The 17211-nt window shown below is 41.5% G+C and overlaps 1 protein-coding gene and 1 pseudogene across 1 annotated transcript in view; both read right to left on the bottom strand.

Annotated features, from left to right (window-relative positions):
- LOC115208519 (signal-induced proliferation-associated 1-like protein 2) overlaps positions 1 to 8345 on the bottom strand; it is a 110437-nt pseudogene extending 102092 nt beyond the window's left edge.
- A 1196-nt stretch (positions 8346 to 9541) lies between these two features.
- The window catches only part of LOC115208518 (uncharacterized), a 48311-nt gene continuing 40641 nt past the window's right edge, over positions 9542 to 17211 (bottom strand). The window contains exons 19-21 of the mRNA XM_029776644.1: positions 16831 to 17166; positions 13818 to 15512; positions 9542 to 10639 (exon numbers count right to left, since the gene is read on the bottom strand). Of these exons, the coding sequence (XP_029632504.1) occupies positions 13842 to 15512; positions 16831 to 17166 (2007 nt within the window). The 3' untranslated portion in view covers positions 9542 to 10639; positions 13818 to 13841. The remainder of the gene's footprint in view (positions 10640 to 13817; positions 15513 to 16830; positions 17167 to 17211) is intronic.

The following is a 17211-nucleotide window of genomic DNA, read 5'->3' as shown; positions in this document are numbered from 1 at the left end:
TCGTAGGCCACAAACAACATAATTTGTACTCCATTGTCATCGCAAGGACATTTAGTCTACATCCTCATTAATTCTTAGACAAATGGCTCGAAAGTTATTGTCTCCTCTGGCAATGAAAAATGGAAATACTAAATGGTTCCCATGTCGTTGCTGAAATAACACAAACTGTGGGATTCTCATTTGGAGTTGATAGCTCTGAGGGACTAAATGTAATAAACTACGATTAGTAAATCGAGCAAACAAATACAACGCAAAGCATAGAAATGGAGAGTAATGTACCCCAAGGGCTAATGTATGCATTAATACAACAACAAAGTCGCTTGTCATTCACTAATAATTGCAGAACCATTGTCACTGAAACTGTCATCTGAAAAAAGCCTTGCCCAATCCTCAAATCCATTACTAAAGTGTTAAAGAGAGACACAAGAAACTTGTCAGCACAGCTGTCAAGATCCAATAGATAACTTAAAACGAGAAGGTGACCAAATGTGCTAACCTTTCTTGATTTGACCAGTTAAGACAAGCCCCAGATGCTCGTCTCTGTAGACACCCACTCTACTGCTTTGTAGCTCATCGATACTCAATAGTTACGAAGGCCTCCAAGTGCCATAACACTAAATAAACCCACAGTCTGTCTTTTGATTGCTTTTCTACAGCATACACCTCCATGACAACAAATGGTGTTGCTTCACCAACCTTTTGGCAGGTGTTTCTACAATAGCATAAGTCTGCTCTTTCTTTTCCATAGACCTATCAAGCTCGATTCATTGTTTTGTGGTTCCCCAGTGGACGCCAACCGAGGAAGTGCCTGTCAATTAGAGGTTTATTAAGAGGTGAAATTCTTCACATTTTCACCCGGAGGCGTTTGCTGACATCCTGAAAACGCCTTCAACCTTGGGGAAATTAAAGGTGGCTGTCTACTTTGAACACAGTTCGTTTTGAGCAACGTTGCACTTGTCTTTGTTAGTAGTCTGATGTAAAGTTCAAAAATGTCTTAGATCTTAAAATTACCTATACTGAGCACTCTGGAAACAAAGGGTGTACTTAGCAACTGTATCAGCCTTGGCCTATTATTACTACTAACTCAAAGATTCAATAACCATACATTCAGCCAAATTAAAATGTTACGAAAATAAACTCTCAGTACATCAGTCAAAAATTCCCTTTGCACAAACCAATTAAACAAATGAATGTACCAAGGCCCAAAGTCCTCAATTATACTTGTCAGCAACAAAAAAAAGCACACAGCATCCATTTGTCACATTTAATTTGCAACGCATCCAGTAGGTACTGCGATTGGAGGTTGATTAAAAGCTTCCCCAGCCAAAGCACAAGCATTCAGGCACACTTGAGTGGTCCACATCCATAGCAGTCCACAGCCATTTTCAAATAATAAACATGTTGTCAATAGATTATTTTCACCCAGAAAAGAAAGGAACGTGTGGATGACTTATGAATGGAGATGGGCTATCTATTCTATTGGTGGTGATAATGCTTGGTCGTCAGTTTTTAAACAGTCTTTAATAGAAACAAACGTGTCTCTGAGGAGAAGTCGAACTGGATTGCAGTGTGGGCTATGGTGTCAGGTGTCGAGGCAGATGGCTGCATGTTTGGGAAAGGCCTTGCCAGCAGCTTGATCCACTCCCTTGGGAGTCTGTGGTGCTGGCTAGAGAGAATTTCAGATGATAGCGTAGAGGCTCCAAACTGCTACAGAGACTGGGAATGGGGTTACAACAGAAGAGTAGGCTAAATGTTATCCTTCCTTACAGAAGCATATTAGAATAGCAGTAGTGTTGATTCAAGTCATTGTTATTTCTCCAAGGACCCACAGAGCCATAGCTATGAAGAAATGCTGACATATTACACACCAGAAATGATTTATTCTTCGAAAAGCTAAAAGTTCATCAAAAGGTTGCTTCAGTATTTAAATATTTCATTGGTTTAAATCCTTCACTTAAATTAAGCCAATCCACTTAACTGAACTTAAACCTTGACCGTGGGTCTGTGACCTAAGTCACCTGACCAGTTTATGGAGCCAGCCCAGACACCACGCAGGCCCACAGTCGCCGTATAGTAATTACAGCTAATAATAGATTAAACACACAAACAAGATGAGCGAATAAAGCAGTCTGCACTGGTAAACCTGTTAATCCCATTTTTCACCCCGCAAGGGCTATGGCCCCTGTGACTGACTAGCTGGGCTGGCAAAGCAGGGTGCTAAGACCAGGTGATTCACGCTTAAATGTCACCGCGATCAGTAGAGCAGAAGTGAGAGGCCTTTCCCCGAGCTGGCATCACCTCTTTAGGGCTCTCCGCTGCTATCATGGGGAAGGAGATGTTTCTTAATCGACCTGCAACTTAACTCTCTGTGGAGTTTACGGAGGTGTGGCGCCTGCCTGGCCACAGTCTCCTTTCTCCTGTAGTATGGAGAATTGGGAATGAAGGGAGATGATTGTGGAGGCAGCTCCTCCCTCCAGCTCCATGGTGAAATCAAATCATTAAAGACCCCAGGGTGGCCCAGATGCATAAGGACGTCAACGGGGGTTCCAGCATAGACTTCCGGACTCCGTGCAGGGACACCAAGAAAAGGCCTGGCTACCACTGTCCTTCGCACAGATGGCCCCGGCTCGCTAATCCCAGTCTGCGTCCATGCATTCCCTTGTTACCTGATACCGGGTCATAACAGAGCTGATAAAGGCCGTTTTAAAATGTGTTTACCCAGTTCTAAAACCCCTTGTCTGTAACACTATCATGCAGCCTTTCTAGTCATGCACATTGAAATAGGTCTACAAGCTGGCCTGCACTCAGGTTACACATGTGGATGATTCGATGTGCAGACTCTCCTATCGCCAGTGGCCATTTTCCTGTTCTGCACCAGACAGGATTTGTGTATAGAGAAAGAAAAGTGTGCGGCACAACGTTGCAGACACCTGGTTAGGAATTGAAATATATGTACAGTACACTACTGGGCAGGGTAAGTAAAAGGTCAAGTGAAGGACAAAAGGATAACTTGTTTAGTCTACAGGAGTATGACACTTAGTCCTTCCTCTCTTGACCTTGTTTGGAGGAACACAAAACACATCCGGATTGATTCTCTCTCACTCAATTATCTATAATCATGCAAACTATGCACATGATCTTCCCTGCCATGTAGGATACTGGCGATGAGAACACACTCCAATTATTTAACCTCCCTGGGGGAACCAAAGAAGCAGGAGTACAAAGAGGTGGGGAATATGGAGATAAGTAGAGAACCTCGACTCGCAAACAAGATCCAGCTAACATTACACTCCAATGCCCTACAGTAAGAAGTACTCTGGGTTTTCAAACATCAAGAGTGGGGAGGAGGAAAAGGGGAATGCAGATAGGGATTTGTGGATTACTTTCATCTACAGTGAACACCTTGCAGAGGGAACGACTTTCCCTGGCCTGCTTAAGGGTACCTTAATGCATACATAAAATACACTGAATACACTGCTCCGGAGTGTGGGCTGCATCTATAAACGGGCTTGGCTCGTCTCAGCTGTCCAGCATTCCAGGAACAGGATTAGAAAACTGAGTGGAAACAAAAGCTATGCTTTTTAATTAGCTGCCTCTGGTAAAGAAACTTGGAGCCCCATTGAGCGGGCTTGAGTGCTGACAGGCACTTTTGCAAATTCAGATAAAAGGAGCTAATCTGGCCAAACAAATCACCCTTAAGCTTGTCTTCCCAGGCGCTTGGCAATACAAATGCTATTTATTTTAGCCATATGAGGAGGGTATGCATTCTAGTATTGGTTGCCAGTTATGAGCATTTTAGGCATGTTCATGAGTGGAAGGATTATTGGAGCCAAAGGACCACAGCACTTCCCTTGTTCCCATAGCCATTTTTTGTAGGGATCCTCATAGGTTTTCTGAAAAATTAAGTCCCCAAAACAAAAAGGGATCTTGACTTGACCAAGAATAAGGAGATGATTTTGCATTGTGAACTCAGTTTGAATGATAATCTAGGCTACTGTATTCTTGGCTGCCTTTTGAAATACCAAGGTCTATCCTGGAGAAAACTACACCTTTTTTCCCCCCCAAAGTTGAGCTTTTCTGTCAGATTCGTTTTCTCATGGCCGATAAACCACTTCACAAGTCACTGTGTTTGACATCTCAAACACGCAACACATCAGCGAGCTATACGCAGATGTACTTAGCAGGTGTTTCTCCAAAAGTCTGAAATCAAAAGTACCGCATTGTAGGCTGATGAAGACAACAGCTGGACTGTCAAGGTTAGCACTGCCACACTAGGTAGAAGAAACAGACATGGCTTCAATATAACCCAAACCCTTACACAGGTACCAGCTAGAACAGTTGACAAATTGTCCTCATGTACGCTTGTGTGTATGAGACTTATTTTGATAGCATAGTGATGATGATATCACTATGTTATCATTATTACACTATCAAAACACAATTTTTAGCGACAGCCTACATACTTAGGACAGTTTCATTAGAAACTACACAAAATGTCTTGTAGAGCAAACTTAGCCAATTTGAGAAGGCATACTCAGTGGTGTAGTGGAGGGTATACGCAAGTATACGGTGTATAACCATTTATTTTTCAGTGGCCATTGCGTATACTCACTTCTTAATGTCCAGGATACATATCATGCCCAGGATGCATACCATCAGAGACAGAAATATCCATTTGAAATGTAGAAAGGGATCTAAAGATGAAACAACCATCATGGGTTGCTAATATGACTAAGACAATGCCTTTGGCTGCTAGACAATGAAAGAAAGTGGAAAGAAAACCAATTGAACAGGAGAACGCATATGAGGAAAGTTTTATAAAATAAATTGCCTCCACATTTCTATGGTGGAATTTTGGCTATAGGCTACTTTGAACAAGGTTAGAAATGCCTCATAATATGAAATCAAATGTCCAGGTTTCAAACAATTAAGGAACAGGAAAAATATAGCAATGCTAATGATAGGCCTAAACGTCCTCAGGTAGATGGAAAGGCTTTCCCAAAAACCTTCTCAATTAAACATTAACTAGCAACAATGTAGCCTATGCCTACCTTACAAAATAATATCATGATTATTATTATCAATCCAGCAGCCATTTGTTTTGCAAACTCCATCTCATGTGCTACAGAAACACCACTAACCACATTGTTAGGTACCAGAGCCCTTGAAATAAAGGGTAACTACATTAAAAAATACAAAATGTCTTAGATTTTTCCCAGATCTCAAAAGTTGTCTCCTGATGTGGTTTACGCAAAACAACAACATTAGATCTTCTATTTTCTTTTAAGTGTTTGAGCGAAAACTTGAGAAAAAAAACATGGCGCAAATCTGAAACCTGTGAATTTCTGACTCAGTTGACAGACTTATTTATGTGTTTCAATAGTAGATCTACTATTAGCAGTCCCAAGATGTACTCTTAAGAAGCCTAACGTTACCGTTACTCCTAAAGGTCAAAGGACCTCATGTTATTTTCAGAGGTAGACTGGCTCTGGCTGCCAAAACAGCCAAATGCTCCATCTAATTGCAATACGGTCCTAGAAACATAAACCACTTTACTTTCACATCCCAACAAAATTATTTCACAAATGCAAAATACACATTGTTTTAAGCAGCTTTATCACAGTTGTAGCCAATGTGACGTTTCTAGCGGCCTTCTTCCGTTACACACAGGTGTTCGGAGCACGCTAGATAGCTAAATAGCACAGTGGTCCCTCTGTCTTATGTATTTCTTCTGTAAACACTTGCTGTAACACGGAGATATGGCCTTGTGGGAACACTAACACTAACCCTATAAAAGGTGTGTATCAATTGAACGTTTCTCGCTGATATGAAAGATAAGGTCATTATACTTCCAAAACTGTACCACAAGCAATGCATGTTAAGCAGCACCCACCCGAAGCACGCGCTCCAGCAGGTATATCTCACTGGTCACCCCCAATGCCAATTCCTACTTTGGCTGCCTTTCCTTCCAGTTCTCTGCTGCCAATGACTGGAACGAACTGCACTTCTTTCTTTTTTTTAATCTCTGAAGCTGGAGACTAATATCTTCCTCACTAACTTTAAGCACCAGCTGTCAGAGCAGCTCACAGATCACTGCACCTGTACATAGCCCATCTGTAAATAACCCATCCAACTACCTCATCCCCATACTGTTATTTATTTTGCTCCTTTGCACCCCAGTATCTCTACTTGCACACTCATCTTCTACACATCTATCACCCCAGTGTTTAATTGCTATATTGTAATTATTTCGCCACTATGGCCTATTTATTGCCTCACCCTACCTCATTTGCACACACTGTATATATACCTTTCTATTGTATTATTGACTGCATGTTTGTTTAATCCATGTGTAACTCTGTGTTGTTGTTTGTGTCACACTGCTTTGCTTTATCTTGGCCAGGTCGCAGTTGTAAATGGGAACTTGTTCTCAACTGGCCTACCTGGTTAAATATATATATATATAAAAAAGTTCAGAACGAGTGTCGGGGCTCATAACACAACTCCCCTGTACAGATGACGCCTTCATCCAATGACTTATGTTAAATGTAAAGGAACGGAATCATGATCAAGGGCTAACTATCAAGGCTTTTGCATGCTTCAGTTCAGCTGGCACCTAACCAAACGAGTGTGCTCGCATATTCCCTTAAAAAACATTATATTAAAACAAGAATAAAGAAGCAAATGAACTGTTTGTCCATCATGAGGCGCCATAGCCATACACTTCCTCCAATCGTCAGAATGGATCTTAAATAACTCAAGAAATCTGTCATTAATTTTTACTTTTTAGCTGAGGAGATCTTAATCTCGCAATTTGAAATACAACAACGTTTTTTGGTGCAGTATTTCTCAAGTGAAAAAAGTCGTCTATCGTTGAATGACAAAAAAACACTTAAATTTGAGAATCCCTACTGTTGACCAATGACCGACAAAGGGGCGTAGACTTTGGCTACCGAAATTCGGCTTGCCTCAAAATGTGTGTGCAGGAAGAGCCGAAGAAACCCTTGCTGAAGACCAAAACATCACAAAATGTTATTATTTCGGACGGGAAGCATGCAGACACCTTTAAGCCTTCTGCATGCTTCGGCTAGGCGAACCAAACGAGGGTGCTTTGCATACTCCCTTTTAAGACCTTCGCTTGAAAAACAAGAAAAAAAACGCATCTTGAAACGCCTAGCCGGATACACTTCCTGAATTAATCTAAGATAAGTGAAGAAATGTCATTCATTTTAACTTTTTTTGCCTAGTTGGGCAATTTTACATCTAACTAAGATGTTTGGTGTAGTATTTAAGTAATTTATTTTGCATAAAACCATTAGTCCTTGAATTACAAACAATTCATTGAAGAATCCCTAAGGTTGACCAATCACTAATGAAGGGGCGTTATCTTCCGCGTGCCTCAAGAAAATAAATGTGCGCACGAACAGCCGAAAAAACTCGCGGAAGACCAAAACGTCATGTCGTCTTAATATATGCACGAACTGTTCCAGATGGGAAGTATGTGGACGCCTTTAGCCTACATGCACAGCTTGTCCTGACTGAAATACCAATATGGGATTTATCATTTTAGGTGTGTATGTCACTGTTTCTCAGAATTATTCACAAAAATGTTAGCATAATTTTGGCAAAATGTTTGTATACCCACTTCTCCAGGCACCACTGTTTTCACTTCTTACATTTGAATCCAACAGAACATGCAGTGAGTTTTGCAAACAATCAAAATTGGACTCAAAGGAAATAAGTTGAAGTTGGGCGAGCAATGTTATTCGTAGAATCACGAAGCCCTATCGTAACAATTCTGGCTACAAAATATCAGTCCAGTTTATAATTTATGAACTGTGTTGTGCTTCTAATGAAAAGTTAATGTAATTTGGGCTAGAGAGCCCGCTGTTGAGGGCGAACTCGCAACACAATAGAACCGAAAACCCCTTTCAGATCTCGTTGTTGTTTTCACCATTCGACACCAGATTTAGATGGTCAGGCCGACTTATAAAGTTGCATTCGTTTATGATACAATTTGAACAGCTTTCAAATCAATTCATGCCAAAGTGTTATTCTTACAAGTTTGGCTACTTTAATCGAATTACTTCAACAAAAAGCAACACCTCAATGAAAAATCTTACCTCCGACGAGATCTAGATAACTCCAATCCCATTTTATCCAAAACGATTAACTTGCAGGCTTAACATCCTAGTTGAATAATAAACTGTGTTTATCAGTGACTTTATGCAATTGTAACTAGACAAAGCCCCGTCCCTACAATTCATGAACTGTATCAATAGGCCTAGCTGTGTGTCTAATACAACTAGTTTCTGTTGAGTCTCGCTGGCAGAATCGGCAGAAGTCCCGCCTCCCCCATGCGGTCATTTGTTTAGGGATAGGCTGACCTACCGTGACGTTGTTGCTCGTTTGTTCTCTGAGATGTCAATCATCACTTGTAATTACTGAAACATATACACAAAGAATGCAGAAAGAATGAGCATACAGTAATGAAAAATGAGCATAAATAATAGTAGTGACACATTATCTTTCCAGTGCTGCTCGACAATGAATTACGTAATGGCCTAGATTGTGTCCACAAAGTAGCCTATATAAATGAAGGCTCTTAAATGGTCCATTACTGGCCCCAACTGGAAGTTTGCAAAGCCACGAATTGGACTACAAGTTGTCTTGCTTTTTGTAACAGTAATAAAGTGAATATATCTGAGCCTGACCATCTAAAATATCTACTCCTAAAGCCAATCTTCCTAGATACTCCAAATTCATTGAAAGAGTATGAGAGGTTGAACTTCTTCATGATAACCTGAAAAAGGTCTCTCTATTACAACTAATGAACTGACAAACCAATTCAATATGGAGACTGCAAATTCTTTGCTTTATTATTATTTATTTTTTTACAAAAGTAATTAAAATTATAAGTGATAGTCTGCTGTACAGCAGATTAAAATAGCAGTTTATTTATGTGCCCTGCATGCAATTCATACACAGTTGAAAGAAATAAGACACCAAGTGGAATTAAAGAGACAGAGCAAATACATTTTGATCATCTTGTATGGTATTCAATAGGGTAAGTCCATTCAGTTCAGTATTGCACTATTTGTGACCCTACATGTCTGATTGCTTCAATACAGTAATGTTATATTGTTTTATGTTGTATCATACACTCAAGTCATGTTAACAGCCAGTAACCAATGGAAAGAGTCACAAAGAAGACTGTAGTGCTTCGGCCCTCCATTGGCCATTGACATCCATCAATTATTGAGTGGAAAGCTGTCTTTGGTATGTAAAGTTTAACGGGTGTCCTGACTCTCTGTGGTCCCTAAACATACCATGGCACGTATCATAAGAGTAGGGGTGTTAACCCTGATGTCCTGGCTAAATTCCCAATCTGGCCCTCATACCATCATGGCCACCTAATCATCCCCAGCTTCCAATTGACTCATTCATCCCCCCCCTCCTCTCCCCTGTAACTATTCCCCAGGTCGTTGCTGTAAATGTGAATCTGTTCAACTTACCTGGTAAAATAAGGGTTAAATAAAACTTTTTTTTTGAGAAGGGATGAGGATACCTAGTCGAAATCCCAGTTAAGAGTTTAATATGGGGAATTCTAGCCAATTTCCCTTATTAAAGAACCATTCCCATCAAAGTATTACACAGAAAAAAAAGAAGACATGAATCCTTTTGTACAATGTGGCATCACAATACATTCATGACTCCTTTGGTCTTGTATGGATGTTTTCAGTCTCCTGTAGTGAGATTCTTGCAGACTGCTTGCCAGTGGTGTAAAGTACTTAAGTAAAAATATTTGAAAGTACTACTTAAGTAGTTTTTGGGGGTATCTGTACTTTACTATTTATATTTTTGCCAACTTTTAATTTTACTTCACTACATTCCTAAAGAAAATAATGTACTTTTTACTCCATACATTGTCCCTGACACCCAAAAGTACTTCTTACATTTTGACAGGAAAATGGTCCAATTTGCACATTTTCAAGACATCCCTGGGCACTGCCTCTGATCTGGCGGACTCACTAAACACAAATGCTTAGTTGGTAAATTATGTCTGAGGGTTCGAGTGTGCCCCCGGCCATCTGTCAAATAAAACATTTATATTCAAATTGTGCCATCTGGTTTGCTTATTATTAGGAATTAGAAATGGTTTATACTTTTACTTTTGACACTTAAGTACATTTTAGCAATTCCATTTACTTTTGATACTTAAGTCTATTTAAAACCAAATACTTTTGGACTTTTACTCAAGTAATATGTTACTGGGTGACTTTCACTTTTACTTGAGTCATTTTCTATTAAGGTATGACAATTGAGTACTTTTTCCACCACGGCTGCTTGCACACGATAATCCTGTGACTGAGGCAATGTGAAGTAAAAGTCCATTTGGAGTCAAAGTTGGGAAAAGTGGGAGAATAAGCTGATCCTAGATCTGTATCCTTATCCCACAAAGCATCTCAGAGTAGGAGTGCAGATCTAGGATGTGTCCATATAATCTTATTAATTTTGTTCTAAAAGGCAAACTAATCTGAGATCAGCACTCCTACTCTGAGACGCTTTATGTTTAGGGCCACTTTAATCTCTGGCTGGTTGGTCACTGGTCTGTGCGTCAGTGTGGCATGGGCACCACCTGGTGGGAGAAGGAACATGAGAATATGTTAAAGATTAAAATTGAGTTGTTCAAGGCAAAACCAGTTCAATCTATTTCAGACAATGGTTCACTCAGAATGTTCAGGCTATATCTGTGTTAAAACAGACATACATACACTACAAGCTTTTCCTAATGCGGTGTCCATGTATAACTTGATTTAGTTCTACAAGCCATTACATTTACCCAACTCACACCTCAAACTTGCATATGTGGAAAAGAGCCACCTCAGAAATCAGTTGGTTTGTGTGTAGAAAAATGGATGCAAGAATGTACAGTTGTGGCAAAAAGTTTGGAGAATGACACATAAATTTCCACAAAGTTTGCTGCTTCAGTGTCTTTATATATTTTTGTCAGATGTTACTATGGAATACTGAAGTATAATTACAAGCATTTCATAAGTATCAAAGGCTTTTATTGACAATTACATGAATTTGATGCAAAGAGTCAATATTTGCAGTGTTGACCCTTCTTTTTCAAGACCTCTGCAATCCGCTCTGACATGCTGTCAATTAACTTCTGGGCCACATCCTGACTGATGGCAGCCCATTCTTGCATAATCAATGCTTGGAGTTTGTCAGAATTTATGGGTTTTTGTTTGTCCACCAACCTCTTGAGGATTGACCACAAGTTCTAAATGGGATTAAGGTCTGGGGAGTTTCCTGGCCATGGACCCCAAATATCGATGTTTTGTTCCCCGAGCCACTTAGTTATAACTTTTGCCTTATGGCAAGGTGCTCCATCATGGTGGAAAAGGCATTGTTCATCACCAAACTGTTCCTGGATGGTTGGGAGAAGTTGCTCTCGGAGGATGTGTTGGTACCATTCTTTATTCATGGCTGTGTTCTTAGGCAAAATTGTGAGTGAGCCCACTCCCTTGGCTGAGAAGCAACCCCACACATGAATGGTCTCAGGATGCTTTACTGTTGGCATGACACAGGACTGATGGTAGCGCTCACCTGGTCTTCTCTGGATAAGCTTTTTTCCGGATGGCCCAAACAATCGGAAGGGGGATTCATCAGAGAAAATGACTTTACCCCAGTCCTCAGCAGTCCAATCCCTGTACCTTTTGCAGAATATCAGTCTGTCCCTGATGGTTTTCCTGGAGAGAAGTGGCTTCTTTGCTGCCCTTCTCGACACCAGGCCATCCTCCAAAAGTCTTCGCCTCACTGTGCATGTAGATGCACTCACACCTGCCTGCTGCCATTCCTGAGCAAGCTCTGTACTGGTGGTGCCCCGATCCCGCAGCTGAATCAACTTTAAGAGATGGTCCTGGCGCTTGCTGGACTTTCTTGGGCGCCCTGAAGCCTTCTTCACAACAATTGAACCGCTCTCCTTGAAGTTCTTGATGATCCGATAAATGGTTGATTTAGGTGCAATCTTACTGGCAGCAATATCCTTGCCTGTGAAGCCCTTTTTGTGCAAAGCAATGATGACGACACGTGTTTCCTTGCAGGTAAACATGGTTGACAGAGGAAGAACAATGATTCCAAGCACCACCCTCCTTTTGAAGCTTCCAGTCTGTTATTCGAACTCAATCAGCATGACAGAGTGATCTCCAGCCTTGTCCTCGTCAACACTCACACCTGTGTTAACGAGAGAATCACTGACATGTCAGCTGGTCCTTTTGTGGCAGGGCTGAAATGCAGTGGAAATGTTTTTGGGGGATTCAGTTCATTTGCATGGCGAAGAGGGACTGCAATTAATTTCAATTCATCTGATAACTCTTCATAACATTCTGGAGTATTTGCAAATTGCCATCATACAAACTGAGGCAGCAGACTTTGAAAATGAATATTTGTGTCATTCTCAACTTTTGGCCACGACTGTATGTATATTACACTACTGCAGATTCATTTTGTGTGTTTTTTTAGGTGCAGATACACTTCCTTTCAAAAGTTTGGGGTCACTTAGAAATGTCCTTGTTTTTGAAAGATAAGCACATTTTTGGTCCATTAAAATAACATCAAATTGATCAGAAATACAGTGTAGACATTGTTAATGTTGTAAATGACTATTGTAGCTGGGAACAGCTGATTCTTTTCTGGAATATCTACATAGGCGTACTTAGGCCCATTATCAGCAACCATCACTCCTGTGTTCCAATGGCACGTTGTGTTAGCTAATCCAAGTTTATCATTTAAAAAGGCTAATTCATCATTAGAAAACCCTTTTGCAATTATGTTAGCACGGCTAAAAACTGTTGTTCTGATTAAAGAAGCAATAAAATAATACCCGCAAAACACCAGTCTCAACGTCAACAGTGAAGAGTTTACTCCGGGATGCTGGCCTTCTAGGCAGAGTTCCTCTGTCCAGTGTCTGTTCTGTTGCACATCTTAATCTTTTCTTTTTATTGGCCAGTCTGAGATATTGATTTTTCTTTGCAACTCTGCCTAGAAGGCCAGCATCCCGGAGTTGGCTCTTCACTGTTGACGTTGAGACTGGTGTTTTGTGGGTACTATTTAATGAAGCTGCCAGTTGAAGACTTGTGAGGCGTCTGTTTCTCAAACTAGACACTCTAATGTACTTGTCCACTTGCTCATTTGTGCACCGGGGCCTCCCACTCCTCTTTATATTCTGGTTAGAGCCAGTTTGCGCTGTTCTGTAAAGGGAGTAGTACACAGCGTTGTACAAGATCTTCAGTTTCTTGGCAATTTCTCGCATGGAATAGCCTTAATTTCTCAGAACAAGAATAGACTGACGAGTTTCAGAAGAAAGGTCTTTGTTTCTGGCAATTTTGAGCCTGTCATCGAATCCACAAATACTGATGCTCCAGATACTCAACTAGTCTAAAAAGGCTAGTTTTATTGCTTCTTTAATGAGAACAACAGTTTTCAGCTGTGCTAACATAATTGCAAAAGGGTTTTCTAATAATTACCTTTTTAAAATGATAAACTTGGATTAGCTAACACAATGTGCCATTGGAATACAGGAATGATGGTTGCTGATAATGGGCCTCTGTACGCCTACGTAGATATTCAATAAAAAAATCTGCCGTTTCCAGCTACAATAGTCATTTACAACATTAACATTGTCTACACTGTATTTCTGATCAATTTGATGTTATTTTAATGGACAAAAAATGTGCTTTTCTTTCAAAAACAAGGACATTTCTAAGTGACCCCAAACTATAAATGGACACTTTTGTTGATCTACATACCTCAGATTTATGGACCACAGTAATTCAAGGTGCCCTTTCACGGTCTGTGCAATTCCAAATATCCTCCAGCTCCTCTTCCTCCTCCTCAAACTGCCAATGATCAGAATGAATATGATCTTGTTCTCTTTTGGGTGAAGTTTCTTTTCCCAATACCATTATTGGTGCGGGGCTGTCGGAGCACACGCAACAGTTGTCCTCAGAGCACACAATGACTCGTCCAGAACTGCGCTCGCCCATCCATGTGGAGTCTTCAGACACAGTAGACAAGCCCTTGATCTCTACAACTCGAAGGTCACTTTGGAAAGCGAATTGCCTCTTTGCAGAAGGGAAGTATATGTGGTTATTGAGGTCTTGAATCTTAGTGTGAACACTTAAACAGTTGGGCTTGTGGTTCTGTGACGGTTCAGTGCGGGTGTGGTCATGCATCATCGAGCTGCTGCAGTTTGGTTCAGTGCGTTGCTTGTTAGAGTCCAAAATGGCTACTGGAATGGAAATCTCAACCGTATCCTCATCGTGGATGCCAACAGTGCTGGAGAAAATGTTCTCATGTCCAGCAGCAAGGGCAGGACTCCTTGTGGCGCTTCTTAGGTCGTGATAGACGTCGTCTTTCTCAGGTAGCGAGATACACTGAACCAAAAGAGAAACAGACTCTGAGCTGACCTTCTGCGAGTCCTGCCTAGCTGTTTCGCAGCTCTTTTCTTCCTTCGGACTGAGGGCGAAAGTATGTCCAATCACTTTGTGAGTCTGACTGAGTGTATTTGAGTCTGCCAATTTGTATAGACTCAAAGGTGAACCATTTTGAACAGCAAAGTCCCCTGCTTCGCATATACTTTCCTCCCCTGGACTGAGGGTGAAATTCTGCCCAATCACTTTCTGAGTTAGACTGAGTGTATTTGAGCCTGACGATCTACAGTCCCCATCAGCTTCAAGATGCCTTTCCTTCTCTGGACTGAGGGTGAAAGTCTGTCCAATTACTTTGGACAATACGTGAGTCTGACCGAGTGTGTTTGAGCCTGATGGTCTGTACAGATTCAAAGGTGGACTGGCATGGTCCCCATTGGCTTCAAAAGGCACTTTCTCAGTTGTGAGGTCTTTTGCACTTATCTGTGAGATTTTCCCCCAATCCTTGGGCAGGTCAAAACTCAACATCGACCCAAGAGGGATAACGCCATAGTGGTTCTTGTCTTGCCTAATGGTCATCTCATTGGGTCCATGCGAGAAATGGTCCAGGATGGTAGGAACGGTAGGAATGCTTGACGTGCCTGAAGAGTTGCCATCCATGACACTCACCACAGAATTATTTTTGATATACAGTTGGAGTTCTGTATTAACTGGACTCCCTTGTGTGGCATGGCATTCCTTCTTATCCTCCAGTGGCCAGGTGTAAGCTCTGTGTGTGACATTGGTGGGCACGGTAGTAACCCCGTCTGGCTTGGGCATTGCGACAATTCCAGTCACAGTGTGCCTGTGTGTCAATTTCTTCCTCCTCTTCATCGGTCCCTTCAGGTTTAATGTAGAGGTGGAACTGGTTCTGGGTAAGGTGGGGAGCAAGACAGTCCTGACTTGGGGTATGAAAGTAGCGTTGATTGAGCTTGTGGAAAAGGAGGTTGACACGTGGCTCGTGTCAGTAACATGAGACGATGCCATGTCTTCAAAAACAGGACTTCCATCTGTGACTTGCAGATAGGTGCTCACCTGAAAAAAGATTACGATAATTAGATGTATTAAAATACAAAACTCTGCAAAATGTGACTTTCATGTTCATTGAAATTAAATGCTTATGCAACCATGATCAAAGACATCTTAGATTAATTTACAGAGAACCAATTTCTGATACTCGTGCATACTTTATGAAATATGTAGTTGATTCTGTATAAAAATACTGTATGTTATTTTAAGACATCACTTCAGCTGCAAGCCTTTGAAATGGGATCATACATTCCGCAAACCTTATGAAAATCACATGGAGATGAGGTGGTCTCATACCCAGCTGCAGTGGCAATGGCTTGACCATGACTAATCCACCGAGTGTGAGCCAAGTTGATGAAATACCACTTCTGGAATGGGGGACCGTACAGAAATCTTACAGCACATTCCTTTACTAATAGCTGCTCTAAGCCATTAGGATCAGCTCTCCCTATCCCAGTCCCAATCTAAAGCTTTTTAAGATAAACACAGTAGAAATGTGCCTGAACGTCTTGAGGTTCTACAAGATGTTTTGTATTATTAGCTGTGGGGATAGGTTTATCGGCCTTAAAATACACAAAAGTATGTGGACACCTGCTCGTCGAACATCTCATTCCAAAATCATGGGCATTGATATGGAGTTGGTCCCCACCTTTGCTGCTATAACAGCCTCCACTCACCTGGGAAGGCTTTCCACTAGATATTGGAACATTGCTGTGGGGACTTGCTTCCATTCAGCCACCAGAGCTTTAGTGAGATTGGGCACTGATGTTGGGCGATTAGGCCTGGCTCGCAGTCGGCATTCTAATTCATCCTAAAGGTGTTTGATGGGGTTGAGTTCAGGGCTATGTGCAGGCCAGTCAAGTTCTTCCACATCGATCTCGACAAACCATTTCTGTATGGACCTCGCTTTGTGCACGGGGGCATTGTCATGCTTAAACTGGAAAGTGGGGCCTTGTTTGGAAGGTGGCATCCTATGATGGTGCCACACTGAAAGTCATTGAGCTCTTCAGTACGAGCCATTCTACTGTCAATGTTTGTCTACGGAGATTGCATGGCTGTGTGCTCGATTTTACACACCTGTCAGCAACGGGTGTGGCTAAAATAGCCGAATCCACAAATTTTGCCATGTAGTGTATTTGTCACTTTTCGGTAGACTTGACAGTATAACATCATCATACACGTTAGGTCAACTACCTGCTTACAGACATTAACTGCAACAGAATTCAAATCTGACTGTTGTCCAAAACTTTGCATCTTCCCTTTTTAATTTGGTTGATGTTGTCTTGTGGTATGTAGATATGAATATGTGGTGATCTGTACTCACCCTATGCACAGGTTCCACTGCCTGCTTTGGCTCCACTGGCCCCTGTTGCAGACCGCCCCCTGGTGGCTGTTGGTCAAAACTGAGGATGAGGTTGATGCTGCTGCCCAGTGGGGTGACAGTAGCACAGGGCTCTTCAAGGGTAATGCTGGGCGAGTTGACTGCCACAGCCAAGGGGACGTGTGGTGTTACGTTTACTGGCTTGGCAAAGTTTTCTGCATGGTGACCTATCCCCGGTTGGGATTTTTGTGGTCCTTCAAACTGGCTTGCCACCATCAGCCTGTGCTTTGTGGAGAGGCTTTCAGAGGACTTGTTGTGTTCTGCCAGAGAGGATAATTTCTACAAAGAAAACCAAAGATTTTGTTCAATAACTCCTATTTCAAG

This window comes from Salmo trutta, chromosome 14 (genome assembly GCF_901001165.1).
Source record: "Salmo trutta chromosome 14, fSalTru1.1, whole genome shotgun sequence".
NCBI classification, from domain to species: Eukaryota; Metazoa; Chordata; class Actinopteri; order Salmoniformes; family Salmonidae; genus Salmo; species Salmo trutta.
Note: the sequence above shows the minus strand (reverse complement) of the source record. Positions and strands in the feature narration are given on the sequence as shown.